This window comes from Kogia breviceps, chromosome 18, assembly GCF_026419965.1.
Source record: "Kogia breviceps isolate mKogBre1 chromosome 18, mKogBre1 haplotype 1, whole genome shotgun sequence".
Classification (NCBI taxonomy): domain Eukaryota; kingdom Metazoa; phylum Chordata; class Mammalia; order Artiodactyla; family Physeteridae; genus Kogia; species Kogia breviceps.
Genome location: NC_081327.1, coordinates 44436868 through 44452147, shown reverse-complemented (window position 1 = coordinate 44452147; position 15280 = coordinate 44436868). Strand labels below are relative to the sequence as shown.

General features: G+C 45.0%; 1 protein-coding gene and 1 pseudogene across 1 annotated transcript; both read left to right on the top strand.

Moving 5' to 3' along the window:
* Positions 1 to 268: 268 nt before the first annotated feature.
* Positions 269 to 14199, top strand: CHST4 (carbohydrate sulfotransferase 4). The gene is made up of 3 exons (XM_059043965.2): positions 269 to 290; positions 8177 to 8247; positions 13009 to 14199. Exon 3 carries the CDS (start codon positions 13024 to 13026, stop codon positions 14197 to 14199), a length of 1176 nt encoding a protein of 391 aa, XP_058899948.1. The 5' UTR covers positions 269 to 290; positions 8177 to 8247; positions 13009 to 13023.
* On the top strand, positions 1602 to 2842 carry LOC131744390 (soluble lamin-associated protein of 75 kDa pseudogene; annotated as a pseudogene).
* Positions 14200 to 15280: the final 1081 nt, after the last annotated feature.

The window sequence follows — 15280 nt, the reverse complement described above, 5'->3', positions numbered from 1 at the left end:
GTTGGCAGAGATTCAAGCAAGAAAAATTGAGAGTCTGAGCAAAGACAGTGGCTACGGACATAAAGGGAAAGGGAGCAAATCTGACAGTTACTCAGGGGTAAAACAGACAGACCTTGGTGATCAAGGTGATACATGGAATACAGCCCAACAGAAGACACCCTTTTATTCTCCCCAGATTTCATCCCCAGAAACTCCTTGACTGGGCCATCATGGATCACCTGCAGCAGTCTCCATTGATTTTTGAAAGCCTGGAGGCAGAATTCTCAGATCACATCCTGTCCTGATTCCAGGTAAGGCAACATCCAACAATGTTAAGCTCCTGAACCACCAAGAATTTACAAGTTTGGGCTCTACAAGGAACTCCTGGCTCTATTTCCCATTTTCTCACCCACTCTGACCTGTTAAGGAGACTAAAGCAAGCAAGAACCAACAAGAAACTTAAAACCATGTTTACCTTTTACCTCCTACTGACCTACCTTAATCCAGTTTGTTCTCCCAGTGTTGATTGAAATAGATACTTCTAATACAGAGATAAGGGCTATCCTATTGCCAGGGTATCCCCACCCCTCCCTCAGGGGCCAGCTCAAGCAAGTAAGTTCTACTGAAGGCAGCTGTCCATTTGATAACAGGATTTACAGCAACCAAGATTCCCTTCCTGGCATACTTCTTCAGAAGGTCTTGGCTCCCTAGGATGCTAAGGTCCAACTAACTGCTACAGTCTACAGATGCTTAGCCAAAACAGAAAGCTTCAGTCCTCCAGAATTCATTCTTTAAACCCAGCCGCTTAGCCAGTACCCTAGTTGGGACTGACACCAGGCTTTGGTAAGCCACACAGGGCTGGTGAACAATGGAGGGAGTGTAACGTCACTCAAGTTTCATGCCTTCACATCCACAATGCAGGCTGATGCATACTGAGTGAAATGAGGAGTGCTGGAGACCCTACATGAAAAGGAACGCAAGGAAAGCTGGACTGCGCTTTTAATGTCACTGTGGACAGGAAAGACAGGTAGCCAAGTACAGCAGTTAAGAAACTCCAATCCTAGTACACAAGGAGTGATGGTCTGGGTGAAGGTAGCAGGAATGGGTAGATGGGTAGTGTAACCAGCATAGAAATCCTTCTTGATCTCTTGAGAAAATCATACTCTGGTTCAGGGGCTGACCAAGGATTTCTTCACCATTCAGATGGGTCCCCAGACTGTAAAGATCCAAGAGCAACTGACGGAGCTCAGAGCTCTGCTGTGTAGTGTGGTCCCTGGGAGACAGTTGTCTCCACAAAATCACAGTTTGAGAAGCACCTGAAGTGCATGCAGACTTTTGTAAGGATTCTTAACTTGGGACCCCTTGAAATTGGATGATTTGCAAATGTGCGTTTTTCTAGAGAGAAGGTCTTTATCTTTCATCAGATTCTCTGAGACTCAAAAAGAAAGGGACTGGAGGAGCCGGGCGTTCCGGGCGAGGGGCAGGCGGCTGTGCCGGCCCCCCAGCAGCCGCGAGCGGCGCGGCCCGGAGCCGGGCCGCGGGTTGCCAGCGAGCCGCCGCCGGCTTCATTCACCCCCGCGGCTCCGCCTCCTTTCCCGGGCTCAGGCGGCGGGTCCGAGAGGATGGCATTCCCTGTGGATATGCTGGATAATTGCAGTCATGAGGAAATGGAAAATTCTGCTGAAGATTACATGTCAGATCTCAGTTGTGGGGACCCTGAAAATCCGGAATGTTTTTCTCTTCTCAATATTACGATTCCGATCAGCCTGTCAAATGCAGGCTTTTGTACCTCTCTATGGTGGAGATCAGACCCAGAAAGTTGTTGCTCTTTCTGCACCCTAGGACTCACTCACAGCTGTGGCACTTTACCTTACTGATCAGTGGTGATATTGTTAAAATATCTGTCCCTTCTAGAGAGGGACTTAAGCAGGTGAGAACTCTTGGGGAGAGAGGGGTTCTGTATGTTCTGAATCAAATTATTTACAGAAAGCAGGAAATGGAGAGAAATGAGATCCCATTCCTGTGTCATAGCAGTACTGATTATGCTAAGATTCTGTGGAAGAAAGGAGAGGCTGGTAAGCCTACAGGAAGCGTATGTGCCTCGTTTCTTACCCAAAGCTACCAACTGCCAATTCTTGATAAAATGTTCGTAAGAAAGAAATATAGAGGCAAAGACTTTGGGCTTCATATGCTGGAGGACTTTGTTGATCCCTTCACAGAAGACGCACTTGGCTTGTGGTATCCACTGACCTCTCTCATGTACATAGCTTGCAACCAGTACTTTGAAAAATATCCAGGAGACCATGAACTGCTTTGGGAAGTTGAAGGTGTTGGACACTGGTACCAGAGAATACCAATCACCAGAGCATTACAAACAGAAACATTTAAAATTACGGCAGTTTCTCAAAATGAAGCTAAAAGACCTGTGTCTGGAGAATATGGTCTTGCATCTGTTCCAGACTATGAAGCAGGAGCTGAAGACAGTCTGTGTAGTGAGATGCAGCTAACTATTGATTCTCTAAAAGATGCCTTTGCAAGCACTTCTGAAGGTCACGATAAAACACCTGTTTCCACTCGTACTCGAAGTAGTCATCCAAAGCGGCCAAAGATTAGAAAACGGTTTCAGGATTCTGCATTTAGTAGTTCCCAAGGGGAAGATGAAAAGACTCCCCAGACTTCACCTACAGCTTCAATGAACAAATTGGAGTCTACTGCACGATCATCAGAGAGCTCAGAAGAATTCTTGGAAGAAGAACCCGAACAGACTGTGATTGAATTTGAGGATGGAAGTAGTGATAAAAATGTTCGACCCAGTCACAGAATTATATGCAAATGCAATAAGGAAAAATTGGAAACAATCTAAACGTCTGTCAATAGAATCCTGGAATACTGGCATATGATAAATCCATTCAAAGTAATGTCTCCCATAAATATGTGTTGAGATGGGTAAATGCTCACAATATAATGTGAGTGAAAAAAGCAGATCTAACCCCCACGACCCAGCCTCCATTAGAGACACCGTATAAACGTGTGCCAGGAGACATGTCAAGAATATTCAGTCATAGCTCCAAACTATGAACAACTCAAATGTCCATTAACATGAGCATGAACAAATTGTGGCGTATTTACACATGGAATATTACACAGTAATTAAAAAAAACCCATAACTGTACGTAACAATGTGATGAAACTTACAAGGATAAAGTGAAATGAGAAAAGCAAATCTCAAAAGAATACGTGTGCTATAATTCTACCTAGAAAGAGGTCAAATTGGGGAAAATTCAATTGCATTGCTTAAGGTGATAAACTATATGGAAGAATAAGGAGCTGCGTACCTTGGAAGTGGTCACCTCTGAATGATGAGGGAAGGGGGAGGACGTGAGAGTGAAGGGATACTGAGGCAGCTTTGGCAATGTTCTGTTTTTTGGGGTTTTTTTTTTTTGGAGTGGTAGTTCCTTTATATTATTTGTTAAATTGTACCTTTATACCTTAATTTTAATTTCATAATTTAAAATGTTTTAAAGACTAAGGAAAAATAAATACAAAACTATATTTTCAGTGTGATCCCAATTATACAGATTTCTGCAGGCATGGGAAAAATGATCAATGATGCTCTTCTCTTGGCAGAAAAATGTAAAGCGATTTGTGTTGTCTTCTTTATACATTTTGTATTTTTCAAATTTTTTATAATTAACAAGTATTACTTTTATAGTAAGAATAAAAGCAGAACTACCAAATGCCCAGTTTTGCTCTTCAATTTACATCTCTGCAATGGAGTCACTTAGAGGAAGAGAAATTTCTCTTCTACCTACTAGAGAGAAACAGGAAAGGAGAGAAGGCCACACGACTGAAATCAATACAAGGCACCACCACAAGTCTGGTTATTTGTGCTTATGATAAGGCCTTAGGGGGCTCAGCTGACAGAAACCGGCAAATATACTGCCTAGATTATCCCAGAACTCACACAACTCTGCCTGTTCTCTCTCTTTCAAGGCCTTGGAAAATAAGCCAACAGCTGAGAAAGAAAAAAAGAGGTGTTATTATGATGCTATAATAACTACCACTTTTAAACTCATTATTGTCATAATATTGTGTTAGGGGTGTTATATGCATGAATCCAATCCTAACATTCACAAGAATTCCATTAGGTGAACATATATTTTACACCTTATTTTACAGTGATATTCTAGGGCTCAGAGAGGTGGAATGACTTTCCCAGATGTCTGACTCCAAAATCAGTCACTTTTACACTCCACCACAATTTACCTTTATTCCTGTACATGTTGTAAAGAGTTTCCTCATCGTTTTTTTCCTTCCTCATAGTCAAGATGAGCCAAGTGGAACATTGGTTCTATTTTCCCCAGGGAGTGACAGTTCATTTAATTCCAACAATAAACTCACCTCCAGGAAGAAAGGACTATATAAAGGTCTTTGTGAATTACACAGTGATTATGAAATTAATAACGTGACAAATCCAGTGGCTGAATCTATGACTACCTGACATAGTCCAAGAATATACAGTGTAAGAGGCTCTTTGCCGCCCACTAAAGAGAAGTCAGTTTGTGCCTGTGCTACCCTATAGGTGACTTCTCTTCTGGATCTCCCCTCTCTATGAAAGGGAGCAAACATTTATCGAATGGTTTCTGAATTAATCAGTGTCCTGGAAGCTATACAGCCTATTTTTCGTGGCTGACTCAAGGCTTGGGAATTCTGGTGTGCTGCTTTATATAATCTGGCCTTTGACCTGAAGACTTCCCTTTAGCGATCTGCATATTTTCGCCTGTACAATCATCCCTTCCTCCGTATCCGCAAGGGAATTGGTTCCAGGACCCTCGCTGATACCATGCTCAAGTCCCTTATATAAAATGGTGTAGTATATGCATATAACCTATACACATCCTCCTGTATACTTTAAATCATCTCGAGATTACTTGTAATACAATGTAAATGCTATGTAAATAGTTGTAAATACACTGTAAATGCTATATTAATAATTGCCTACGCCTGGCAAATTCCAGTTTTGCTATTTGGAACTTACTGGAAAAGAATTTTTTTCCAAATATTTTCATTCGAGGTTGTTTGAATCCTCTGATGTAGAACCTAGGGATAAGGAGAGCCGACTGTACTTAGTGTCTATGATTAGATAACAGGCCAGGACTTCCCTGGTGGCGCAGTGGTTGAGAGTCTGCCTGCTGGTGCAGGGGACATGGGTTCAAGCCCTGGTCTGGGGGTATCCCACATGCCGCGGAGCAACTGGGCCCGTGAGCCACAACTACTGAGCCTGCGCATCTGGAGCTTGTGCTCCACAATGGGAGAGGCTGCGACAGTGAGAGGTCCAGGCAACGCGATGAAGAGTGGCCCCCACTCTCCGCAACTGGAGAGGGCCCATGCACAGAAACGAAGACCCAACACAGCCAGAAATAAATAAATAAATAAATAGATAGATAACAGGCCATGATGACAAGCCTGTAACTTCCTGAAGCATTCTTTATTTAGTTATTTTTGGACATTTTATAATTTCTTTTCTTTTTGGAATATTTTGTAAATGGCAACTAAAACCCTTTTTTTGTGTGTGTGGTACGCGGGCCTCTCACTGCTGTGGCCTCTCCCGTCGTGGAGCACAGGCTCTGGATGCACAGGCTCAGCGGCCATGGCTCACAGGCTCAGCGGCCATGGCTCACGGGCCCAGCCGCTCTGCGGCATGTGGGATCTTCCCGGATCGGGGCACGAACCCGTGTCCCCTGCATCAGCAGGTGGACTCTCAACCACTGCGCCACCAGGGAAGCCCCTAAAACCCATTTTTAATAAACACCTGTAAACACACCAGTTTTAAAAATAAGGAAGCAAAAGAAATTATTGCCCAAACTCTGAGGTCACTGACATTGCTTTTGCAGAAAGGTATAAGAACCACCAAATGCTTGCCACCTCCCGGACCCTTTCAGAGAAAAATGTCTGTGGTTCCTATGCATTGGGAGGGGGGGGGTCATGGTTTTTTAAAATAATTTTTATTCAATTTATTTAACAAATTGAATTAATGATTTGTAATTAACTAATTAATTAATATTAATTTATTAATAACTTGGGTGACTGAGTTTTTTAAGTTTAAGTTTTTTTCGTTTTTTGGCTGTGTTGGGTTTTCGTTGCTGCGTGCGCGCGGGCTTCTCTAGTTGTGGCGAGCGGGGGCTACTCTTTGTTGCAGTACGTGGGCTTCTCATTGTGGTGGCTTCTCTTGTTGTGGAGCATGGGCTCTAGAGCGCGGCCTCTAGAGTGCAGGCTCAGTAGTTGTGGCTCACGGGCTTAGTTCCTCTGTGGCATGTGGGATCTTTCTGGGCCAGGGCTTGAACCCATGTCCCCTGCATTGGCAGGTGGACTCCCAACCACTGTGCCACCAGGGAAGCCCTAAGTTTAATTTAATTGAATAAAAAATTCACCTAAACTGAGTCACTTTGCCATAGAGCAGAGATTGCCACAACATTGTAAATCAACTACACTTCAATTAAAAAATATATATATTTTTAAATTCACCTATTGGGACTTCCCTGGTGGAGCAGTGGTTAAGAATCCACCTGCCAATGCAGGGGACAGAGGTTCGAGCCCTGGTCTGGGAAGATCCCATGTGCCGTGGAGCAACTAATCCCACACGCCTAGAGCTTGTGCTCCACAACAAGAGAAGCCACCGCAATGAGAAGATCGTGCACCACACCAAAGACTAGCCCCCACTCACCATAACCAGAGAAAGCCCGCGCACAGCAGCAAAGACCCAACGCAGCCAAAAATAAGTAAATAAAAATAAAATTTAAAAATAAATAAATAAAAAATATGGGCTTCCCTGGTGGCACAGTGGTTGGGATTCCGCCTGCCGATGCAGGGGACGCGGGTTCGTGCCCTGGTCTGAGAGGATCCCGCGTGCCCTGGAGCGGCTGGGCCCGTTAGCTGTGGCCGCTGGGCCTGCGCGTCCGGAGCCTGTGCTCCACAACGGGAGAGGCCACAGCAGTGAGGGGCCCGCGTACTGCAAAATATAATAATGATTAAAAAAAAATTTTTTTAATAAAAATTCACCTATTGTTTTACACTCACAACAATCATGTAAAGTACCTCAGAGTAGTTGTGTGATTTGCCCAAGTACATACAGCTAGTAAGAAGATATTATTTTTCATGATAACTTGTTTCTTTTTTTCTTGAGGGGGAAATTTCTTTTCCCGTACCCCAACTAAATGCCAATACATATGTGTCCTCCCATAAAATGAGTTATTACATCTACGTAGTACCTCTAGTTACTACCTCCTGCAAGAAGAGTGAAGATGTTGAATAAGACACAGAGGCCAAAAAAAATGTGTTCTCCCTAAATCCAGTGGAGTGAGCAGGAAGGTGGAATCCAGAAATCGCTTCCAGGTTTTCTCCTCTTTTTGCAGCAGAGATAAGAGCAAGGTTCTGGGGTCCCTTTTCTTTTTCCACTTTGCCCTAAGGTAGTTAACCTATTCCGCTGCCTTCAAGGGATCTACATTCCAGGATCGCCTCCCAGTGGTGGGAGAGAATGCTTCCTCCTTTGCTTCTCCGGGCCCCGCCCATTCAAGCAGAGTCTCCCCACCCCTTGAGTATCTCAGGGTTAAAGCTGCTAATATCAAGTCTCTCTGGGAGCGATGCTTTCTTAACCCTGTCTTGGAAGGTGGGTAATTTTTTGCCAGAGACAGAAGGCAGTGGAATTTGCTCTGAGTAGGGATGGTTATGCAGTATGCAAGGAGGAGGAGGGAGCTGATAGGAGAGTTGGTGAGTCAGAGGAGAAAAGCTGCACAGCTTGGCTAGCAGTGAGCCTTTAGAGCAGTGGGGAAGCCTAAGCCATTAACAAGGTAAGGAGAGAATTTTCTCTACACCTCCAAAGCAGGGCCATTATTCCCAGGTTCTTGGAGCAGAGTATCAGACAACCTGGGGCAAGTAAGCTGGGAATTTTCTGGGCGATGGCGGAGGGGAGGTGTTGGTGGGGGGTTGAATCAGAATCACCAGGATAATCTTCCCCAAAAAGCACAAGCTGCCTGCCAGCAGCTCCCCTCTCCCTCCCCGCTCTATCCCTAAAAGAGTAAGAAAGAGTCTAGAATGTGAGTAGGGCTATTCTGATGTATATTTTTGTAGCTAGTCCCCCTGACGTGTTTTACTCATTCAGATACTGGCTTCGGGACCTCAGTCTCTGTACTTCTTGCAGCTTCTCCTCTGCTCAGGTGTTGGGGAGTGGGGACCGGAGGTGCTGGGAGCTACAGATTTTCTCTAGCTCAGGTAAGATTTAGTGTGATAACTGAATTCTCAGACCTGGGACCCAAAAGATCCGGGTCTGATCAGGCAGGGCTATTTCTATCGTTGAGACAATTATTTAAAGTTCACTTATTCTGAAACACAGAGGTGTGGCTCATCACTGTTCTATATATTTAATCGGACTGTTGTCATTACCGTGGCTAAAAGGGCTTTCAAAGTTGTGGAGAGCTGTTCAGACGTAAAATAAGATTAAATTTGAGACCAGTGAGTCAGCCAAGGTAGAAGAGACTTCTTTCTATCTTGTAAGGCTCTGGCTAAGTCTGGAACTTCTAATTGGAAGTTAAATACTTTTACATGTGCAAAATAAAAAAATATCTTGTCCTGCTTTCCTTACTCAGGTCAATGAGGGCACCTCAAATAGTAAAAAAACACACTACAAATGTTTGTTCATTCAGTCATTCATTCAATAGATGTTTCTTGAGCCCCTACTAGACGCCAGGCACTGTCGTTGTTACTAGAGACACAGAAATTGCAAAGACCCTTCAGTCTAGTTAGAGCTTGTTATTGCGTGGATACCCTTTGCCCAGGTGCTTACCTCACAGGTTTCCAGGTTCTGCAGCTATATGTGTGGATGCAGGTCTCCCCGATCCAGCTCTCCTCTCTCTCTGTGCGAATGTCTTCTGCCTTCTCTAATTTCTGGTTTGGGGGGCATAATCTCACTGGGAAATATAAATTAGAAATTTGTCAGCGGCTGGAATCCAGGGCTCTTAAATTGATGTATGTTTGTGTTTTTCCTCAGAACTCATTATTTTGTTTCGAATAGGCCCCACGATATGGCCTTGAGGGTCATCTAGAATGCAGCCCTCTGGAATCAGGCTGCTGGGCGAGGTCTCCCATCCTGGTGCCTCATGGCCCCTGTGCCTGAAGTAGGTGCTGCGTCACTACCACCCTTTCGGGATGTTTTTCAAGGCAGCGGTGGATGAGGGGGAGAGCTCAGGGGGAGAAATGAGAGGACGAAGAAGACCAGGCTAACACATTCAGGATTACGTAACAGGGAGGGCAGGTTCAAGCATGCAATCAAACAGCTAAAAAAGAACACTCAGGAAGGTGGAAGTCTTGTTACAGACCGCTCATGAATGCTTCCCGACCCCAAGGACTACAGAGGAGGTTAATATAGGACAGCTGGGGAGAGGTGACGGCTAGAATAGAGGAACCTGCCATGAAAAGCCTTGAGTTTCCTTCTCTTCCTGGAGCCACCTCTACCACTGATTCCAGGGAAAGCAGAGATAAGCTTTCCCTGAGACACACCCTAAAGTGTTCCCTGACTGTTCTCATCAGCCCCATCATGGGTTGCTTAGATCCAGGTTGTGTCTAGATCCCAGTGACAGCAGATGGGACTCACTTTACAAAAGCATACTTTCCTTCTGGCCAGGGAAATTGCTCGCCGAAAGAAAAAGCAGAGAAAGAAGTCGGAGGGTTTCCTTGGGAATTCCTGAGAACCGTGGTCAATTAAAGCCTGAGGACAACTGGGGATGAGTTCAAAGGCCAGGCTCCAGCTCCGGGAGAGAATGGGCATGAGGCCAGGAGCCATTGGCAGGCAAGGAGGGCTCGGAGCAAACACTGAGCAGGCCCAAAGTCAGAGAGGGGGACGGAGGACGGACTTCTGTAAGGTCTACGTTGCTAGTCCCTAGGAAATGTTAGCTTTTTCCTGAGCCGATTATAGGCTCTGCATATAAAATTCTATCCTTATAATTGTACACAGGTCAAGTTCTTTCCTCTCTCTTTTGCTCCATTATTTCCTATCTTTGTTCCAAACTTTTCCTCTTACTCACACTGCCTTTGGGAGAAGAGCTCTTGCTAGTCGTCTCCTCAATACCTGCGGGGCTGGGGGGTGGGTATTCTTGAGCCATTGTCAAAAATGGCTTAGTTTCTAATCATTTCCTCTTGGGCTCAAGTTTAAAAGAATAGGAACGTATCTTAGCTGGCCCCATTCTGACCTTCAGGGCCAGGACAAGGATTGCCATTCATCGACATTTTCCTGGCATACAGCAAAGTGGGTTTTTGGCACCTAGGAGAGATGATCCTCACTGGATCTTTTGGCACATGTGGAGGAAATGCATTGTTGTAATGAATGAAAGAGAGGGGTTTCTGGGCCATCGCCACTCAAGGTTTGGTTGAAGTCATTACACACTTCCTAGAAGGTTCAGGGGACTTCCAAGGGAAGCCCATGGGCTGGCCAAGCATGCTCTACCTCTTCAGGAAGCAAGCTATAAACTCCAAGAGTCACATCTGTGACTGCCCAATTCCTCCTCTAAAATTTACTCTCTAGAATCTCTGGACTTCTAGATACACAGAATGGTTTATGACCAGTATGAAGGCTGTCTGGACAACAGATACCAAAGGTACACATACCCATACTCTTTGATTCAGCAATCCCACTTCTGGGGAGTAAGCTTACATACTTATATAATGATGTATGAACATAAAGGTCATTATTGAAATTTTTGAAATGGCAAAAGACTGGAAACAACCCAAAAGCTCATCAGTGTGGACACTGGTTAAATAAATTGTGGTACCTCTATACAATAAAATTCTACACAGTGGTAAAAAGGAATGAGGAAACGTTTTATGTACTCCCATGGAAAGCTCTCCAAGGCATACTGTTAAGTTAACAAAGCAAGTTGCAGCACAGTGTGGATAACCTGCAACTTCTTGTGTTATAAAAAGGGGAAAAATTAAGACTACATATACATCGGAATTTTCTTGTGTACGCATAAAGCAACTGAAAGGACACATTAAAAAATGAACCCAGTTGCTGTTTGGGGGCAAGCTGGGAAATAGGCAGATGGAGGACAGGTGTTGGAAGAATATATTTCACTGTATAGTGATGATAAAACACCAGCTCGTAGATAAATACTAGCTGTCAGTAAATAGAGAAGAGATTGATTCGGCAGCTGGTAAAATTCTTAGGTGTTCTTTCCCCTAGAAAAATTCTATGACCCTTTTAAAAAGTATGTCATTACGCCTGTTTACAAATAGCTCTAGAAATTTTCTAATTTATGACTATAGGTCTCCTCCAGAGACATAACTGTTGTCATAGGATTTCCCCTCACCTAACATTCAATATGTTAAAGACCTGGAGTGTGACAGGCTAGGCTACAGGCTGGCAAGCACTGTCCTTATTCCCTTACTGAATGTGGAATCTTAGGAAGCCCTTCTTTTAAATTCTGAGTCTGATTTAATGTCCATGATAATGATACTCTTAAAAACAATTTGAACCATGTGACTATTAGCTATTCAAAACTTAAAAAAAAAAAATTGGTGATGAGACCTATCACCAGGAGAATAGCATATGCTAAACCCAGCTGCAATTATTGTCTAGAAACATATTTTCTCTTCTTTATCAAAGCTTGAAGGAAGGATTTCTTGAGTATAGAGTGATATGCAAATTAGCATCTTGCTACTGTTAACATTTTACATTACACTATGTGAAATATCTATTATATCTCTCAATAGTTATTTATGCCAGGAAGTCACCCAAAATGATCCAGAGTCATCTCAACCCATAAAGAGAGTTAAGAGCTCCCCTGGAATAATATTCTAGCATGGCACTGGGAACAGTGGTCTTTTCACACAAAGCCCTGGTGTGAAGGGAGTGAGTCCAGCGGTGCCACCAGTCTGTTTGAGCCTTAGTGTAAATTACACAGTGAAATTCCTTTCTCTAGACATTTAACATCTAAGAACTGGAAAACCATCCTAATGTATTTATCCTACTGAACCCAGATACTTAACTGTCACCTACCAGACATTTTGTTAAATAATAAATATCTTAAATTCTTGATGAAGTGGCATTTCCTAGGGTTGGGCAGTATACAACATGCCCAACTGTACTGAGCAACCCTGACTAAGTTGTGTCAAGTGGTCAAACATTACCCCAAGCAGAAGCACAGTGGCTAACAGGCCACAGAATCACTATTGCAGCTCTTAGGTTGGCTTGCCACAGTTTCATAAAGTTGGCTGCTAAGGCAACTACGATTCAACCCAAATAGATTCAGATAGTTTATTACATACACAGACACGAGGACAGCATTGGGTCAGCTCCTCATGTCCCTAGTCCCACAGGATGAGACCAAATCAGAGGGGATCAGATGATAGGCGCCATGGGCACTTTGCCACTGAGGAGACGACTCCAAACCAAAGCCAAGCAGTTTCACAGTCTGCAGCGTATCCTTCAGGGTATTGAAAGTCCTGTGCTTAACTGAGATGAAGGAGGGTAGTGAGAAATGGCCTCGGCACTATCCCTCAAGATGGGGGTGTGGGGGCGGGCCTCAAGGCAGTTCCTCACAAGTCAGCTTATCGCCCATAGTTTCTGAAGGAATCATGGGGCATTCAACCAAAACTTGACTCAGACTGTGGTTAAGCTTTGCCCACATGGCCTGTGTGAAGACATGTGTGTCACCAGGGTGAACCTGTTTTCCCTATATTCATGAAATATGGCTGAGTTCACACATTTTTGTAGCTGCATGGACAAGAAGGACCAGGAGGGAAGAAGTAAAGAGCCTAAAAAGAAAGAGCTTAAAAAGCAATAGAGCTTATTGACACACTAACTGCAAGGGACAGGAATTAATTTGGAGAAGGATTTGTGCAATTCATTGCAAGAAGGCTCCAGCATTCTATGTTGCCCCTTGGTGCGGGTCAGGGAGAAAGTAGCTTCGGCTAGAAAGGGGATGGAAGTCAGATACCAAGACATTAGCCTAACATAGCCCCTCCGCTTGTTCCTTGAAGGTCTTCTACTTCAGCATGAAACCGCCCCCCCAAATGAAGCTACTACTGTTCCTGGCTTCCCAGATGGCTGTCTTTGTTCTATTCATCCTTCTGTACTCCCACAACTTCAACCCCCTGCAGATGAAGGAAGAACCCAAGCCCGCGAACATGCACGTGCTCATCCTGTCTTCGTGGCGCTCTGGCTCCTCTTTCGTAGGGCAGCTTTTTGGACAGCACCCAGATGTCTTCTACCTGATGGAGCCTGCCTGGCACGTCTGGATGACCTTCACACAAAGTACTGCCCAGAGGTTGCATATGGCAGTGCGGGATCTCATACGGGCTGTCTTTCTGTGTGACATGAGCGTCTTTGATGCCTACATGAAACCTGGCCCCCGAAAACAGTCCAGCCTCTTCCAGTGGGAAGGCAGCCGGGCCCTGTGTTCTCCACCTGCCTGCAACATCTTCCCGCGAGATCAGATCATACCCCAGGCTGACTGTAGGCTTCTGTGCCATCAAGAGCCCTTTGAGGTGGTGGAGAAGGCCTGCCGCACTTACAGCCACGTGGTGCTCAAGGAGGTACGTTTCTTCAACCTGCAGGTGCTCTACCCGCTGCTGAGAGACCCTTCCCTCAACCTGCACATTGTGCACCTGGTCCGGGACCCCCGGGCGGTGTTCCGTTCCCGAGAACACACCACGCAGGAACTCATGACTGACAGCCACATCGTGATGGGGCAGCATCTACAGAAACTCAGAAAGGAGGATCAACCCTACTATGCGATGCAAGTCATCTGCCAAAGCCAGCTGGAGATCTACAAGGCTGTGCAGTCCTTGCCCAAAGCCCTGAGGCAGCGCTACTTGCTCGTGCGCTATGAGGACCTGGTCCGGGACCCCCTGGCCCAGACTGCCCGAATGTATGAATATGCAGGCTTGAAATTCTTGCCCCAGCTCCAGACCTGGGTGCACAACATCACTCGAGGCAAGGGCACGGGGCAGCATGCCTTCCACACAAATGCCAGGAACGCCCTCAATGTCTCTCAGGCCTGGCGCTGGTCCTTGCCTTATGAAAAGGTTTCTCGGCTTCAGAAAGTCTGCAGGAAAACCATGGCTTTGCTGGGCTACCACCCTGTCACATCTGAGCAAGGGCAGAAAAACCTGTCGCTGAACCTTCTGTCTACCTGGGGCCCCGCTGGGCAAGCCTACCGAGAGGGCTGAGGAGGCTCTGTCTCCACCTGGCACCAGCTTCAGCCACGTTAACCAGGGGCAGCTTCTGAGCCTTGACCGCGTGTGTCAGTGTACGCGGGAGCGTGAGTTGTGCCCAAACCTGCTCAAGTCGGGAAATCTTTGCGTCTCTGCTCATATCTAGAGAAGAGACTTAGGAACCTTATGTGAGGGGCATACTCCACCAACAAAACAGAAGCGATGTCTTTATTCTCTTCTTGGCCTTCTCACCTATGTATACCTCAGAGACTTTGTGGTCCGGGGCCTATGTGGCACCGTGCAGTATCACTGGAGTAAATCCATAATCTCTTCTGTCCACATCTTGCCCAGTGGGAAAGGAGAGAGACAGGAAAAACCAGGGAAATGGGTCTCCCACCAAATAGCCCAGCAGCACATTCAACAGGGATGTGAGCCCTGAGCCCTCAGAGCTCCCCGGGGATTCAACAAGAGAATGGGCAACAGGGTTGGACACGCACCTGTGAGCCTGACCATCGCAGCTATCGGTTCCCACAAATGGGGAACCAAATCTCTGCACAACAGAGGAAGCTTTTACGTTCACGGGATGGCCGGGCCCAATTTGGACATCAGTTCCCCCCAGTGTTTTCCTGTTTTAACCTGTGAAGCTGCCATCTGTTAACACTAAAATTCCAAAATAAGATTCTGTTTGGAGTGTACCTTTTCATGCTCTCTAATTACTTCGTAGTAAATGCTCATTCTTATGGGATCCTAACTAACAGCCTGAACATCTTTACAGATTTTTTTGACTAGAATATTTTATTTTTTAATTTTTAAAAAGCTTTTATCGAAACATAGTTGATTCACAATGTTGTGTTGGTTTCAGGTGTATTGCAAAGTGATTCAGTTATACATATATATATAAATATATATATTCTCATCTTTATAGATTTTTTAAAAATACTTTTGTTATTATCTATCACCCGCACATAGAAAAAACTGTTAAGACAGTGTTTGGTTCAGATGATGGACTAAGTCTCAACTGATCAATACTGATCGATACACTGCCCTCTTAAGAATTTGTACAAAGTAGACAGCTAGCAGCTAAGCCTTTTTCTTG

Bases quoted from the DNA above. Each gene is read 5' to 3' on its own strand.
- CHST4 (XM_059043965.2), top strand. From the start codon at position 13,024: ATGAAACCGCCCCCCCAAATGAAGCTACTACTGTTCCTGGCTTCCCAG.